Source organism: Trematomus bernacchii, unplaced genomic scaffold (assembly GCF_902827165.1).
Source record: "Trematomus bernacchii unplaced genomic scaffold, fTreBer1.1, whole genome shotgun sequence".
Lineage (NCBI taxonomy): Eukaryota > Metazoa > Chordata > Actinopteri > Perciformes > Nototheniidae > Trematomus > Trematomus bernacchii.
In genome coordinates, this window is record NW_022987727.1 from 9,563,720 (window position 1) to 9,579,436 (window position 15,717).

Sequence of the window (15,717 nt, forward strand, 5' to 3'; positions counted from 1 at the left end):
GCTGGACCCCATCTCACCCATCCCCCCAACTCTATGCCTCCCCCCCCCCCCCCTTTAGCCGTGAATAGCAGGCAGATTTTAGGGAGGACAGACTCACCCGGTGCCTAATCAACACAACCTGATGCTCCTTATATGGCGGGCGGTTCCTGGAGGGACGGCCCGAGGTGAGAGGCAGGAGAGGAGGATAGGATGCTGATGGAGGGGAGCAGCCATGGAGAAAAGGGGAGGGGTGTTGCTGTAGAGAAGTGGTGGGGGGCCTGCAGGCTATATACCCAGAAGAGGAGACCTGCGTTTTCCAAAAGGGACAATTAACCCCTCTGTTGTGTGACCGCCTCGAGACATGGATGAGCCATGGGGGCTTTGATTTCTGTGCTGGGGGATGTGAAGACCAGGGACAAAGTTGGAAGTTATTGATTTAAACTAGATAACTAGTCCGTAAAAAAATCAGTACGGGAGCATCTGTGCAAATGTGTTTGAAAAAGCAGGCTATAGTTTGACTAGAATAGGTATAGGACAGGTTGTAGTTGAACCAAACAATGTTTGTGTGCAAAGGTAGGAGGTTCTGGGTGGTGCATGGTCCTGTTTGTCAGTGTTTCACATCCTGCATGTGGTCCTACTGTAACAAGAATCAAACTTAGATGAGATAATGCGTGTCAGGCGTGCATGGCAGAAGTATTTGCAAAGATGAACAGGGAGAAAGCGGATTTATTTAGAAAGTACAGTATAGGGTGAAGAAGATATCTAGTTTTGAGGAGGAGGAGGAGGAGGAGGGTGGGGGTGCTGGTGTAACATTTCTAGAGGACCAGCAGCTGCAAAGGGGGACAGCTGGGTTGCCGGCTCAAGGAGGACGGGCTTCGTCTTAAAAGGTTTCTAACGGATATTTATAGAATTCCTAAGAGAGCCCATGGGTTTCATATGAGAAGGAGAAGGAGGGTGGGGGTAGAAGGGGTGGAGGTATTTTTCACTTGTGTCCATTCTGACGTCTCAGGAAAGTAATTGCAAAGGTTTTCTTTAGCGTTTACACTTGGCTCAGAGCAATTTTCCATCATTTGTGTTCTCTCTGAGGAAGGGGTCACCAAGGAATGTCGAGACGGACTCATTACTGGACGTTCTCCATCATCTTCAGAAACTCTGGAGAGGAAAAGAGGGCCGCAGTCAGTCAAAAACCAACATGGAGTGTGGGTGTCAGTGTGTGGAATCAAATAATGGGGAACACGTGATTGTAAGGCCTAAAAGTTGTACAAGATGAAACTCCATGTCTTCCAGTTTCCGCTGTAAACATTTAAAAATAAGAACGAATATTTCTACTTCATATGCTCACAGACTCAAGTATAATTTTCACATGCTAATGCCTCTAATGTACTTCAACACATGGATTAGCCACTGGGGTCTCATCCATGTGAAGTGTACCCAAGTGCAGTACACCAAAGTATCTTTAAAGAAAAATCATTTATTGGTTGTCCAGGAATAAAAGTGCTGGGAAGGCAACACAAGGCAATAAAACAAAACGAAGCAGAACTCCCTCTCATTATCAAACATCAAGAATCTGACAAGAACTGACAGAAAACCAGAACTGAAATACATGCAAGTCTAATCAACAGGACAAGACACAGCTGGGGAGGGCACCAGGTGAACAGAATCAGGTTATCAAACAGGAAGGAAAACACAGAGACAGGAAGTCAAAACAGACATAACACAGGGAGTGTACACTTTTCAATATAAAACAAGAAAACAAAGAAAGATCGTGTGTATAAACTGTATCTCTTCAAGTCCATGTTTTGTGTGGAAACCAGTATAGTTTTTTATTCTGCCTTTGAACAGAGACAGATAATTTCCCCCTGTGATTATTTTTGATTGATTGATAGAGAGCTGAGAAAAAATATCAAGATTGAGGTTTTGCTAAATAGGGGGGAAAACTGAAATGTAATGGTTTTACTATCAGAATTTCAAGGTCAACATGCCTCTGATTAACAAGCCTGTTGTATGTATATGAACGTAACAGTGTCACAGTCTGTATGATTAGAGGGGATCTTTTTGCAGACGTGAAATACAATATCCATAAATATAATTTTGGCCAGAATGGCAGACCAAATCAAGCTTTAGAGAGGCCGTTTACTCTTTTATGTAACGTGAGGGCGACAGAAAACATACCTGGAAAGGGAGGGGTAGGTGGAGGGGTATTCAGCTAGTTGTAATCTGCAACTTTACCACTAGATGTCACCAGTGGCGTTTTTATATGTACAAAAGTGGTGGGGCACGAACAACTTAGATGTTTATATATAAGCATCTGGTGCTTTTTTAAACACGTAAACAAATAGCTGTAGGCTATCCATGGTTCCGATACTGTCGGAAGCCTTGAATGAAGAACACGGAGCAACACTGAGCGCATACATTTACATACACAGCGTGGGGATGTCATATTGTAATGCACCTTAGTACATGGAGTACAGGGCACCATCACAAAGCAATACTTAACAATAACAACAACCGTAATGCTTCAGCATTAAAACACCATAGACTGTAAATATAAGGAAAACACAGACACTCATCACCGAGGTCACAATCGTAAAAATAAAATATATCAATCGATCCAGCAGAGCAATAGCCTATAGGCAAAACACAGAAGATCAACAAAATATATGACATAAAATGAACTTACCAAAGCTGAAGTAGATGGTCAACTTCATTCCTTTTCTTTCCGTTTGACTGATTTTAATCGCTATACGCTGCTCTCTCTCGTCTCCTCTTCACAACTACACTTTTCGCGGTACACATACTTACAGCCAATCAGCTCTGAATTATGAGATGACATTTTGGCGAGAGATGGGCTAGATCGGAGCTTGCCCCACATCGCTCTACACGGCTCAATAGGCACAGTGTAGACACTAATCAGAAGAATGCAGACTAAAACAGCAATGTAGAGACGAATCAGATGACTAAACATGATCTTAAAATATATTTTATGATATCTTTTTTTGCATATTTTTGGAATTATTATTTTAATTACTTTCTGCTGACACTAGGTGGGGCTGTGCCTGCCCCTAATGACGAGTCGCCACTGGATGTCACTAAATCCTACACATTGCTTCTTTGAGAAATCTAAGTCCGCCACTATTCTTTTTGGGAATTATACATTTGCTTTCTTACCAAGAGTTAGAAGAGAGAAGAGAGATTGATAGCACTAAAGGCAAACGCATGTAATACAAAAATGTTTTATCCCTTATTTCGTTTTTTCAATATTGTGTTGTTGTAATTTATTTGTTGCAACTTTTTGACGATTAGCCTACTTTCTTGCAAAACATTTACACCATCCCATATCTGACCATCGAATCAGCAGCTGGCTATTTTAGATTATGTAAAGTACATTTTTTAGATGGAAATCACAAGGTGTATAGGTGCCAGAGTTTTTCTTGGTTTGGCAGTATGACGAGGTTGCCTGCAGAGACTTCAGGATGTCACAACAAACATTTTGTGTTTTTAAAAGAAAAGTGCTTGCTGTTTCCTTCTGTTTCCAATCTTTATGTTAAGCTAATGTGACTGGCAGCTGTCTGCAGCTTAATATTGAACAGACAGATTTACTGTATTTTACTTTTGAGTGTTTTTACTGAAAACACTCAAAATGTGGCATGTGGCTCTGAAAGTCCAGTCTAGGCAAGTTTTTAAGACGTGAAGAAACACACATGGGTGAAGAAACACTTCTAATAACCTTACCATCAAAATCAAGCTTTCCATCTTTGTTATTGTCTGCTTCACCAAACATCTCATCGATATCTTCCTCCACCAGTAGCTCCCCGGTGAGATGGAGAATATTTCCAAACTCCTCCCTGTCCACAAATCCATCTCCATTTCTGAGGATAAAAAGAATATTGATTAACAGCTGTGAAAACTAATCTGTCACCTTTCTCACATCACCACACAAACACACATTGGACATTTTAATTCAAAAATCCATTTACATCAATACGTACATTTATAGCAGCCTTTGTTTAAGCTAAAGTCCACCAAAGCTGTTTTTGTAATACAATGGTGATACTTTAGGGTTTTAAAACATCAGATTCAGATTACAACCAGATAGCCTATTAGTATTTTATAAATAAATGCATAGCATAAGAAACATTTCTGATACATTTCGTTGCTAAAGAACTGTGTCCAATATACTAAGGGGGGCATTTCAGTTGTTTATTGTTGAAAAATCGGTCATGGTGTCACTGTTTCTAAACTACTTATTTCTGTATTGGAATTTTCCTCTTAACAGCTAATGTTGCAGTATATTTCTGTTATAAACTAATCTCGGCTAATGCGTTAGCCCAGATAATTTAATAATGAGGCTGTTGCTATGGTGATCATGTTAGCAGACAGTTGTTTACTGTACTCATCGAGCAGATAAGTAGCGACATTAAGATTCATTCTGAAATGTGTTTATGGAAAGTTGATGAATTCCAGGCCATATTTATTTTTAGTCTCCAAAAACAGTCACTCAGCATGTAGCAATTTTCACCACTTTTTATCTCTCTGTGCTATAATTCGAGGCTCTTGGTTTACTGCCTGCTCAGACAAAGTCACTAGCTAGTAAATAATAACAACTTGCAGCTAAAGAGACAGATCTTTTTTTCTACCAGGAGTTGGAGGAGACCAAAACTAGATTTAAGAGAGTATTTATTGTACCGTGGACTTACATTCGCCAGGTAACGGGGGGTTACGTATTGTCATGTGCCCTACATAACATGCCAGCGCACGCACTGGGCAGAGGAGGTGCAATTTAGCCTCCCTGTCCCCACTATGGGGTGGAAGACTAAAGCAGTTTAACTGTATAGACCTCGACCTGAACGAACTCCTTAGGTTCTTGGGAACAAACGAGGGGTTCGGTCTGAGTGTCGCCCCGCTACGGTCACCCCGGATCAAAAGGCAACTCGGCTGCACCGACAGAGCGTCCAGCTCGGACCTAACCTCCTCTAGGGGGGTCCTGGGGCATGCTCCCCCGGGAAGATATTTTTTTAAATGTTGCTCCGCGCTGTAGTGGAAGTGCGCCATTAGATATAACCTGAAACGCATCTCTAAATGAATGATTATGTTGATCTGTAACTGCTGAATTTGTAAAATAAGCACCTGTTTGCACAATGTTTGGCACGTGTTCTAATTTATAATAGTTATTGAAAGTTTAAGGTTTAGGAATCCCTTTTGCTAACCACCGTTTTTAAATGGCACTTATCAAACAATAGAACGTATCAGTACCAAAAATAAAACGAATATTTAGAAGTGTAGCTCATTTGGATTGTAATTATACCATGAAAAAGGTATAAAAACACTGCCCTGTTGGTGTAGGCGTTTAATGGTTCTGCAAGGCCTTATTCTAAAATATTCCTCAGGTTTTGCATTTGTATTTGTCTCTCAGTGTTGGGTGTCATACTTGTCAAAGATACGGAAGCATTCTGAAAGCTCTTCTTCACTCTTTCCAGCCTGGTCCTCCTTTAGCTGTTGCACCATCATGACCAAGAACTCCTCGAAGTCGATAGTACCGCTGGCTGCAGAGAGGGAGGGCAGGAGAAAAGCCAAATGAGATGTGACAGGATGGAAGCCACACATGAACTGAGCTTTTGTTTGTTTCTTACAATACTCCATATCATCCAAACATATGCATCACATTCTAGGAAGTTCGAAATGAGGTGCAAAGCCTCACTTAATGAATTCTAGTCAGCCTGTAAAAAAACAGCTGCATGACATCTTCTGTATCTCTGAAAAAAGTTTTGTAAAAAATAACTGATGTTACATTGCAAAAGAAATTAGACAATCATTATTTAGTCGAACATATTTTTCTTATACTGCTGGCGTGTTAATTCAATGGCATTTAACAGGCAGATAGGTTCTATTAATTGCTATTGAGTTGCATTATGCAAATAGTAGGATCCAATGGTTTTAGTTATTGACTAATCATGGGACTAACATTCTGGATTTCTGTGCTGCTTTAATTTTCACTGTTATTTTTCAATCCGTCTAAAAAGTCACCCAAATTGATGGAAATACAATACTTGATTCTGGAAAACTTCTTTAACCACACAAGTCATAGAAAACACAGCCTTTGGTTCTTTGTTGTATATAATTGATTGATTGAGTGGAAGCAAAAGCAATTTCATTTTTTGCGGGACAGAAAGGCATCGCTAAATATTTTTGCAATAAGATTGGATATTTGTTGTTCTTCTTTATATTTGTTGATCACACAATGATCTCACCATCCTCATCCACCTCCTCAATGATGGCATCCAACTCCTCCCTCGATGGGTTCTGGCCCAGCATCCTCATCACTTGACCCAACTCCTTGGTGCTGATGTCTCCGCCACCGTCTGTGTCAAACATGTCGAAGGCGGCTTTGAACTCTGGACAAGAGAAAGAAAGAAAAACAATTTGAGAACAAACTATTTCTGGATTCTTGTGCAGAAGACTGTTTAACGCCTGAACTTTTGAAAGAACATCCATAACATCCATCTGTTTGCAACTTATATTTAAGCAATAGCTCACGACAGGCCGTGGTATATGGCCATTATATCACAGTTAAGGGGTGTGGTTCGGCCCGACGCGAAGCGGAGGGTCGACAACCCCCTTAACTGTCCCTTAACTGGGAAAATAGTCCCTCCGTTGCCTTCTGCACAAAACATAGTGCGAGGTGGTTGCTATGCAACAACACTAACAACAGCTAGCGAACAGAGAGCGTTGATCCATTATTTGGCTATTTATTTACATTAATTTGTATGTTGCCGTTTATTGTGCACCCACTGAAAACCTGTCCAGCATCAGTAGAATGGCTTAGTGGTTACTTGTATAGGTTGAGGTTGTTCTAGGCTGTTGCTTGGCGTGGCGAGAATATTGCTCCACTTTCTCCGGTCCCCGAGATTCGTCTTCCAGTAGCTCTGGAGAGACCTTTCGCACCTGTGGCCACTAACGGTCATAATTTCTCTGCTTTGTTTCAAGACCCGCATCAGAAAGCTTTTGAATGGTGATACTTTTCCAGTTGGTCTACCTGCTCTTCACGTAGCTCTACATGTCGTCGTTTAGGTGCTTTTTGTTCTGGAGATAGACACTCCTCAATCCACTCCTCCATAGTAATACCCCCCCCCCCGGAGGTTGAAGTTAATCTTAAATGTTTTTGCGGACCTTTTTGATTACAGATTTGAAAACATCGTTGCTTGCTTTAAAAGTAGCACAATTCATTATGTCAAACCTTGGAAAGTATCTAAATATCCCTGCCCTAATGCCAAAGGAACTGCACACTGAATATGTTTTTGCCGTTTGATGTCTATGTCTGGACCGCTGCGTAAAAAGGAGGGTTTCTGCCCCGTTACTTCTCCGCTGCTTTCTTGTTCCAGTGTGAAAAGCAAACTGCAAGCAGTTTGCTTTTCAGCAAACTGCAAGCAGTTTGCTTTTCAGCCCAACTGTATACTGTTTATCTCAGACGTGGAGGGATACTGACTTGTTGTGAAAAGTAACTTACAATTCTACCCGTGGTATACGCTCAGTATACCACGGCTAAGAACCAATCAGATTGCTTGATTTGACTTGTCCGTTTTATAATTAAGCAATAGCTCACGACAGGCCGTGGTATATGCTCATTATATCACAGCTAAGGGGCGTGGTTCGGCCCGACGCGAAGCGGAGGGTCGACAACCCCGTTAGCTGTGATATAATGAGCATATATCACGGCCTGAAGTGAGCTATTGCTTTTATAAAACGGTTACCAAGTGTGGCAATATGAAAGAAAAATACACACTCTAATTTAAATAGTTTTTATTTGTAAATAATGATGTTCAAAATAAAATAGTCCCTCTGTTGCCTTCTGCACGAAACATAGTGCGAGGTGGTTGTTATGCAACAACACTAACAACAGCTAGCGAACATATTAGACAGAGAGCGTTGATCCATTATTTAGCTATTTATTTACATTAATTTGTATGTTGCCGTTTATTGTGCACCCACTGAAAAACTGTCCAGCATCAGTAGCATGGCTTACGTGGTCACTTGTATCGGCTGAGGTTGTTCTAGGCTGTTGCTTGGCGTTGCGAGAATATTGCTCCACTTTCTCCGGTCCCCGAGATTCGTCTTCCAGTAGCTCTGGAGAGAGCTTTCGCACCTGTGGCCACTAACGGTCATAATTTCTCTGCTTTGTTTCAAGACCCGCATCAGAAAGCTTTTGAATGGTGGTACTTTTCCAGTTGGTCTACCTGCTCTTCACGTAGCTCTACATGTCGTCGTTTAGGTGCTTTTTGTTCTGGAGATAGGCACTCCTCAATCCACTCCTCCATAGTAAGACCCCCCCCCCCCCGGAGGTCGAAGTTAATCTTAAATGTTTTTGCGGACCTTTTTGATTACAGATTTGAAAACATTGTTGCTTGCTTTAAAAGTAGCACAATTCATTATGTCAAACCTTGGAAAGTATCTAGATATCCCTGTCCTAATGCCAAAGGAACTGCACACTGAATATGTTTTTGCCGTTTGATGTCTATGTCTGGACCGTTGCGTAAAAAGGAGGGTTTCTGCCCCGTTACTTCTCCGCTGCTTTCTTGTTCCAGTTCGAAAGTTTGCTTTTCAGCCCAACTGTATACTGTTTATCTCAGACGCGGAGGGATACTGAGTTGTTGTGAAAAGTAATTTACAATTCTACCCGTGGTATACGCTCAGTATACCACGGCTAAGAACCAATCAGATTGCTTGATTTTACTTGTCCGTTTTATAAATATCAATATTCCAATTACCTGTATATAGACTATTCTGCACTATTTCTATTATATTCAATTTCATTTTATTTACTTGCACAATTGTATCTGTTTTATTGTGTTGCACTGTTGGAGGAGCCTGTGACCTAAGATTTCCATTGTCATAACTACACTGTAGCTATGCACACATGACAATAAAAGCCTTGAATCTTGAATATAATTAATATAATAACAGCTTAGAAGGACTCACTTATGTAGGCTGATAAATGTACCAACATTAATTTATGTATTGCCAATATAAAGGGACCAAAGGAGGAGAAATCTGTCAACTGGTGACATTTCCAGATCATAAAACCTGTTCCAGCCCTGGTTCAGTCCAAACGACCTGCCATTCCAACACATTCTGACTCCCAACTCGTCAACTATGGCAGCTAAATCAGGACTCCTTGGACTCATTTCCAACTTACAGGGTAGTCTGATAGACTTCAGCATGTGGTACATTTCATTACTTCTTGGTAAGACTTAATGAAAATGGGGGTTTATGTATGTGTTTCTTTCCTTAGTTACACAAGTAAAATAAACTTGTTAGGTATATGACAAAAGTCAAGTATCTTGCGTCACTACTTGGTAAGGCAAAACTTAGTCAGGTTTAGGAAAAGGTTGTGATTCAGGTTCAAATGCTTTTTTTTTGTATGTATGTGACATATGTTAAGTAAGTAAGGCTATTACTTTGTTTGGTTTTGGAAACAAGGGTTAGGGTTAGGATTAGGGGGTTAGGTATAGGAAAGGCAAGTCAAGCTAACCCTAACGTACATCATTTAAAATAGGTTGATGTTGGTTTCAGACAGGAATCAAACATAAACATGACCAAAAAAAAATCAAGTTCATGTGAAATCAGTGGAGAACCTAATAAAGAGTAATATACTACATTATTATGTAGTGCTGAGATACAGAGGGACTGACCTGCAATCATCTCCTCAGTCAGGAAGGACCGGGCATCGCTTTGGGCGTCAGTGGGCTGAAGAGGATACAAAAATTAATAGAAGAATGACAGAAGATGTGAACAGAGAGAGAGATGTTATTCCTACATGTCATTACCAAAACAGGATGTAAGGAGTAATTGGGATAGTATCATCTTCATCAACACTAACACAATCACACATTTGATTTTCAACAGGTGTCAAACACCACAAGGTTATTAACCTCCTGTGGTCCGACACCGCAGAAGCATCTGCACTTACTCACTTACTACAACTCACATACTGTCATTACTGCTGACCAAGTTTCAACTCATATTAAAGCATTTTAGAATTTCTTTGAGTGTTTCTCTACCTTACACACAACACTTGGCTTCACGTTATCAGTTACATCTGGATGGACTTATCCATAACAGCCAAACATCACACAAATTGATTTGTCATATTGATTGAAATGAATGGAAGGTAACAAAATGTACATGCTGGTCCCTTGCTTGTAGTTAAGCCTTGTCTCTCCATCTAGCTAGCAGAAACTAAATCAGAAACCTTGTGCTAAAGACAGAAGTATCAATGACGAAGTGAGAGCCAAGGGCTGGAAATAGCTTTGTGTCAGGTAAGAATCCATGTTTAATCCTCTGCCAGCTGTCTGCTCTTGTTGAATGATGATTCTCTAAGGGGAACACCGCTCGATCAACGCGTGTTTTTCCAACATTTGGGATCTTTCTTTATTGGGAAGACATGGGAGATATAACCAATATGTTATTCAAATTGACCCTGGATCTACTCCAAAGACAATACATGTGAAATCAATGTTGAGGATCCACAGAATGCTTGTTTCCTTTTCGCACCCAAATGATCCTTCTACTTTCACTGCAGTGTTCTCAGTTCTGAAACAGAACATGTCCCATATACTCAGAACATTCCCCTTGCTACTCTTTGTGTCATCTGTAACATCGCCCACAATCCATTGTCCTTGGAGCACTTCCACACTTTATCCTTGATGACATCACACATTTAAGTTTTAGCATTCTTGTGAGAGAGTTGTTCATGTTTGCTGATATTTTTAGACCAAAGGAATAACATGTATGCATTTCGAAGTTCCCCTTTTAATCTCTGCTATCCCTGCCATATCCCGCAGTTGTTCTCTGGCTCTCACCACCTGTCCAGTTAGTTCTCATATCCAGAAGTAGTGCCTGAAGACATCACAACTATATACGTTGAAATGCAGGTCATACATCCAATAGGAGTTGGTCTCTGCTGGTTTAGGGTTAATGGTGGTATTCCCCTTTCATTGTTATACATTCCCCTGTTCCCTGGTAGTTCAGAAAGACAGTGAATTATTTCCGTCTTTCCTTGTTTGCTTGACAGAACCTCATCACATAAGGCCGCTTGTTAGTTTTCCATGAAGCTATTTTTAAGGTGATACTTGGGAGAGGATTAGAAAGGGATTTTCTCAAGGTGAATGCCCTAAATAAGGACCCTCAGAAAAGGCATCAGAACTTCTCACTTATCTCAGCTGTGTGCTTTCTATCTTTTGTGACCCCAATCTAAATATCAAGCAAAATCACATCAGTCTGCTAACAAACAAAGAGGAGTTACACAAGTTTAAGAGAAGTTACACAGCAGGTTAGCAGTTTGGAATAAAGATGTATCTGTCCTCTGTAAAAATAAATCATAAAGAAATGAACAACAGGAGCACTCCCCCCAAATTTCCCCCCCAGAAATGAAGGAATCCCAAGAGATTAAACGCCTCTTGTATAGAAATCCATATGTGCTGCAGAGGAGGACCCGCTGTGTGACGTTGGTAATATTCTCCATCTTCTGCCATCTGCCGCTTACAGTATCCTCATGAGTTGAAAACAAAAGCAAATCCTCAAAGATTCATCATTCATCGTTTCCCTTTTTACCCTCTTCTCAAATTTCGCTTTCTTACCATGGCGACCGGCTGTGCTTGAACAACAGAAACCAGTAAACACGACAGACGTCTGGGAAAAAGAGTCTTCTTACTACACGGTTCAGGTGGCTTTACTCCCCTTTTATAAGTACCCTCTCATCCCACTTCACGTTTACAGAAAATGATCAGGATTGGGCAAGAGACCCCCTCCTAAGACAAGAGATAGCCAATCAAAACTAACTTTACTTTGTGTCCTGTTACAATCTCCTGATGGACATCCCCTTGTGTGGCACACTCGCCAATCCCCCATATTTAGATAACAGACAAGCCCGGTGACATTTATAAAAAATAAAACACAGCGCAGGCATCAGGCAACTGGAGGTTATTTTGGCAGAGGATCAACTGAGCATCTCACTGCAGATGATGTGAAACTAGATTTACCATGCTGCACAAGAACAGGACACACACACACACACACACACACACACACACACACACACACACACACACACACACACACACACACACACACACACACACACACACACACACACACAGGGATTAACACCTCCCAGCAGTGTCCCATCTATCTGCCTGTCTCCCTGTTCTGGCTGCCGCAGACTTGCCCTTGCACTTATGACATCTGTAACTCAAGAGGCGTGTAAATGGACCTCACACATCTGATATCCCATCTGTCACTTTTTTACCTATTGATATCCCATCCCATTGACAAGTAAACAAACAAAACCCCTTTCAAAAAGCAACAAACAGGTGACCCATAATTAACACGTCAATCATTTGCATTGGCTTCATAGAGAGCAGAAGTGAAACTGGAACAGTTGTGTTCCAGAAGAAAGAAGACTTCATATTATATTGTACTTTTTATAAAAAAAGAACGAATACAATTCAAGCATTGGAATATAACCTTGCTCAACAGTTTGTTTTTTTCCTCACTTTACATGCTTATATGAGGATGAGCGTTTTTGGAAAGACGATCTACTATCAAGAACCAATTTAATCCAAAACAGGGATGGTTGGATACTGAAATTATTTTAACTGCTGTTTACATTGGGAGATAGGCTACTGCCTTTTTAGCTGTTTATGCTAGGCGGCCTTTAGCTGCCCCATGGCCACTTGCTATTAGGCCCAGACTTTCCTATGTTAAATTTAACATCTTGACAAAAGAGACAAGTGGCGTTCAGACATGTCTGTAAAATCAGCAGTACAGATTGTAAAGAACAGTTTGCGACTCTGTGAAATTGTACTTAGCTAATAGCTAAGTGCTCAAGCTAGCATGCTAACATCTTCAGAATCAGAATCAGAAACAGGTTCATTACCAGGTAGGTTTACACATACGAGGAATTTGACATGACGTCATGGTGCGTACATCAAAATAAAAATAAAACATGAATTAAAACACAGGTAGGGAACTAGAAAATAATATTAAAAATAATAAATATAATACAAATATAGTAAAATATAACAGTATTTACATTGCAATGGAATGGAATTAAAATAGGGAATAAAATATGAATACAAATTGGCAGTAATAAAAAAGACAAGAAAACAGATATAGTGTACATTGTGTGTGCATTAATGTTCACAAAGACATTGGTAATTTGCTATTTTTTAAAGCAGGTATTGTTTAGATAGCTTACCATCTTAGTTCACTAGGTTAGCACTAAATACAAAGTACAATTGAAGCTGTTTGTCATGAGTGTTGAATGTATTTGGTCTAAAAAGTTGTATTTTTGCTAGCGTATGCAATCTAATATCAAATGCTCAGCCTCAAGCATCATTTCCCGCTTCATTCCACCAGACAGACAGTCAATCTACGAGTCTTTGCTGATGTTGGTGTACACTCTGGAATTTTAAGCACTAAGGCTCTGCAGTTTCTCAATTATTTTACTGGAAATCTATTTGTGCCCAGAGGACTGTCTCATTTGCATGGCTACCAGAGCAAGTGGGGTTGTTCATTACTAATATCAGGCCTCTTATTTTGAGATCATAAAGCATGTGCACAAGATATGCAATTAATAAAGAACAATGCTCATTATTGAACATCAACTAAAGAAGATACATAAATAGGAGCCACTTAGACATGTGAGTTTGAGTAAAGACAAGAGGACTGAGACTGAGGGACAGGGACGGAAACGAACGAAGGGGCACCAGCTATGTGGGGGCACCAGTTTTAAGCATTTAAGGCACCCTAGAGGGCACTTTATATTGTTAAATATACCATAAGGTCGTCCAAGAAGGCAGTTTGCACAAATAAGGTTATTCATTCATTCAGTACTAAATGATAGGAAATAATCTTACCATCAGGTCCAGGATGACTAAACTGTATCAAAATGCCAATGTATTAAACAAAGTTGGTTTAGAATGATCATGACCTAAATGTATTTAATTCCGGAAAGGAAAAATAATTGATTATAGTTTCCAGATGAATGGGCATATAATGGGTTACACACATGTTTTACACTATTAAGCAGTGGTGGGAAAAGTACTCAGATCCTTTACTTAAAGGTGGGGTAGGTAAGTTTGAGAAACCGGCTCGAGATACACTTTTTGTTATATTCCATGGAATGCTCTTAACATCCCGATAGCAATGAATATCTTAAGTGCTTTGACAAAAAATCCATAAAAAAATGTCATCTGTGGAAGCCGTAGTACTGTAAAAAGCACGACCAATCATTTTAGCCGGCCCGGCTAAAGTAACTGGATGGCCTACCTGTCTGTCAGCCTTCCATCTGTGCACAAACTTATCTCGTGCCCTCATTGGTCATGTGCGCGTTCGTGTGTGTTGGAGGAGGGGCTCTGTAAGGAAGTGGCAGATTTTTTCCGGCTGTGTATTTTCAAATTCTAGCACACTCGAGCTGGTTTCTCCAAAATTACCTACCCCACCTTTAATTGAATATGTAATTATGATGGTCTTCAAATACTGCATCACAAGTAAAAGTCATGAGTTCAAAATGTTACTTGAGTAGAAGTATAATTCATTTATCAAAAGTACTCATTATGCAGAATGTTTCATTTCAAATAATATTTTCAAAATACATATAGGATATTTTTTAAATGTTGTTTAAGCACCTACAAATTGTAAGTACAGCACTTGAGAAATAGTACTTAGTTACTTTCCACCACTGCTACTAAGCAAATCATTGTAATGAAATAACACATAATACCTCCCGGCTGGAGAAGTTTTAATTGTTGTGTCGCTAATTAGAACCAATACCAAAAAAACAGCTGTCGTCATTGGAAACTGTTCGTACAAGGGCAAAATACTTTTTCAAAAAAGCTCCCCGACATCATTTTATAATGTTCTTACTTTTTATTGCATGCCACACACTTAATGAAATATCCTTTTTCCTGTTCCCGTTAACTCAATCTCCCGTGGGTTTTTGCAGAACTTGAATGGGGGTGTGATATGTGATTATAAGAACACTTGAGGCATTGACAATAAGCCACATAATCATACTTCATGTTCATGTTCAGAGTTCAGCTCTTTAATGATGTCAAATCGGTGACTTTTTCACCTGTACAGCATTTGTACCTATTTTAAATAAGCTTTTTCTACAAATCGATACAATGTCAGTTAATGTCTTATGTCCCACTAGCTGTCTGAGGCTTATAGCTTTTAAATCACATCCTAAAAATTGTGTTTTAAGTTTTTATACATTTTGAACACTGTTTATAGGTCCTGAAATGTTTGTAATAATGATTAAACCATATAAATCCCATTATAACTTTTTTTGCTTTATATATAAAGTTGATCCTTTCTGACGACAGGAAAAAGTTAAAATATTTTTACTTTGCACCGTTACCATTGCCAGGATCTGCAGCCGGCCTCAAATTATTTTACCGTCCTTCTCTAATATTCAATGTTCCAACTACCGTCATCTTGCAAGCATGTGAACGCATCGTTAGTGTCCAACAGTTGGCGAAACCTTATTTGTAATTACGCTATGTGAGGCAAAAGACATCAAATATATTATTTTTAAAAATACTGTGGCACAATTGTATAAAAGTATTTAATCTGGTCAATATCCATTTTATGTTGGCCTTCTGCTTTAACAAACAAGGCAAACACATTAACCAATCCGTAAGGGAGTTTGGGCAATAACAGTTCTGCTCATCTAATCAT

The 15,717-nt window shown here is 39.8% G+C and overlaps 1 protein-coding gene across 1 annotated transcript; it reads right to left on the minus strand.

Annotated features, from left to right (window-relative positions):
• Window positions 1–687: 687 nt before the first annotated feature.
• Window positions 688–11,713, minus strand: LOC117494531 (troponin C, skeletal muscle-like). Its single transcript, XM_034145489.1, has 6 exons — window positions 11,613–11,713; window positions 9,666–9,720; window positions 6,228–6,371; window positions 5,408–5,522; window positions 3,712–3,848; window positions 688–1,131 (listed from the first exon to the last, which is right to left on the minus strand). The coding sequence occupies exons 1-6, from the start codon at window positions 11,613–11,615 to the stop codon at window positions 1,100–1,102; spliced, it is 486 nt and encodes a 161-aa protein (XP_034001380.1). The 5' UTR covers window positions 11,616–11,713; the 3' UTR covers window positions 688–1,099.
• Between the last annotated feature and the right edge of the window lie 4,004 nt (window positions 11,714–15,717).

Excerpts from the sequence above, each read along its gene's own strand:
- LOC117494531 (XM_034145489.1), bottom strand. Across the intron at positions 6,372-9,665 it reads GACTGAGGAGATGATTGCAG|AGTTCAAAGCCGCCTTCGAC; the intron begins GTCAGTCCCTCT and ends TCTCTTGTCCAG. Across the intron at positions 1,132-3,711 it reads TGGAAAGCTTGATTTTGATG|AGTTTCTGAAGATGATGGAG; the intron begins GTAAGGTTATTA and ends TTTCCTCTCCAG.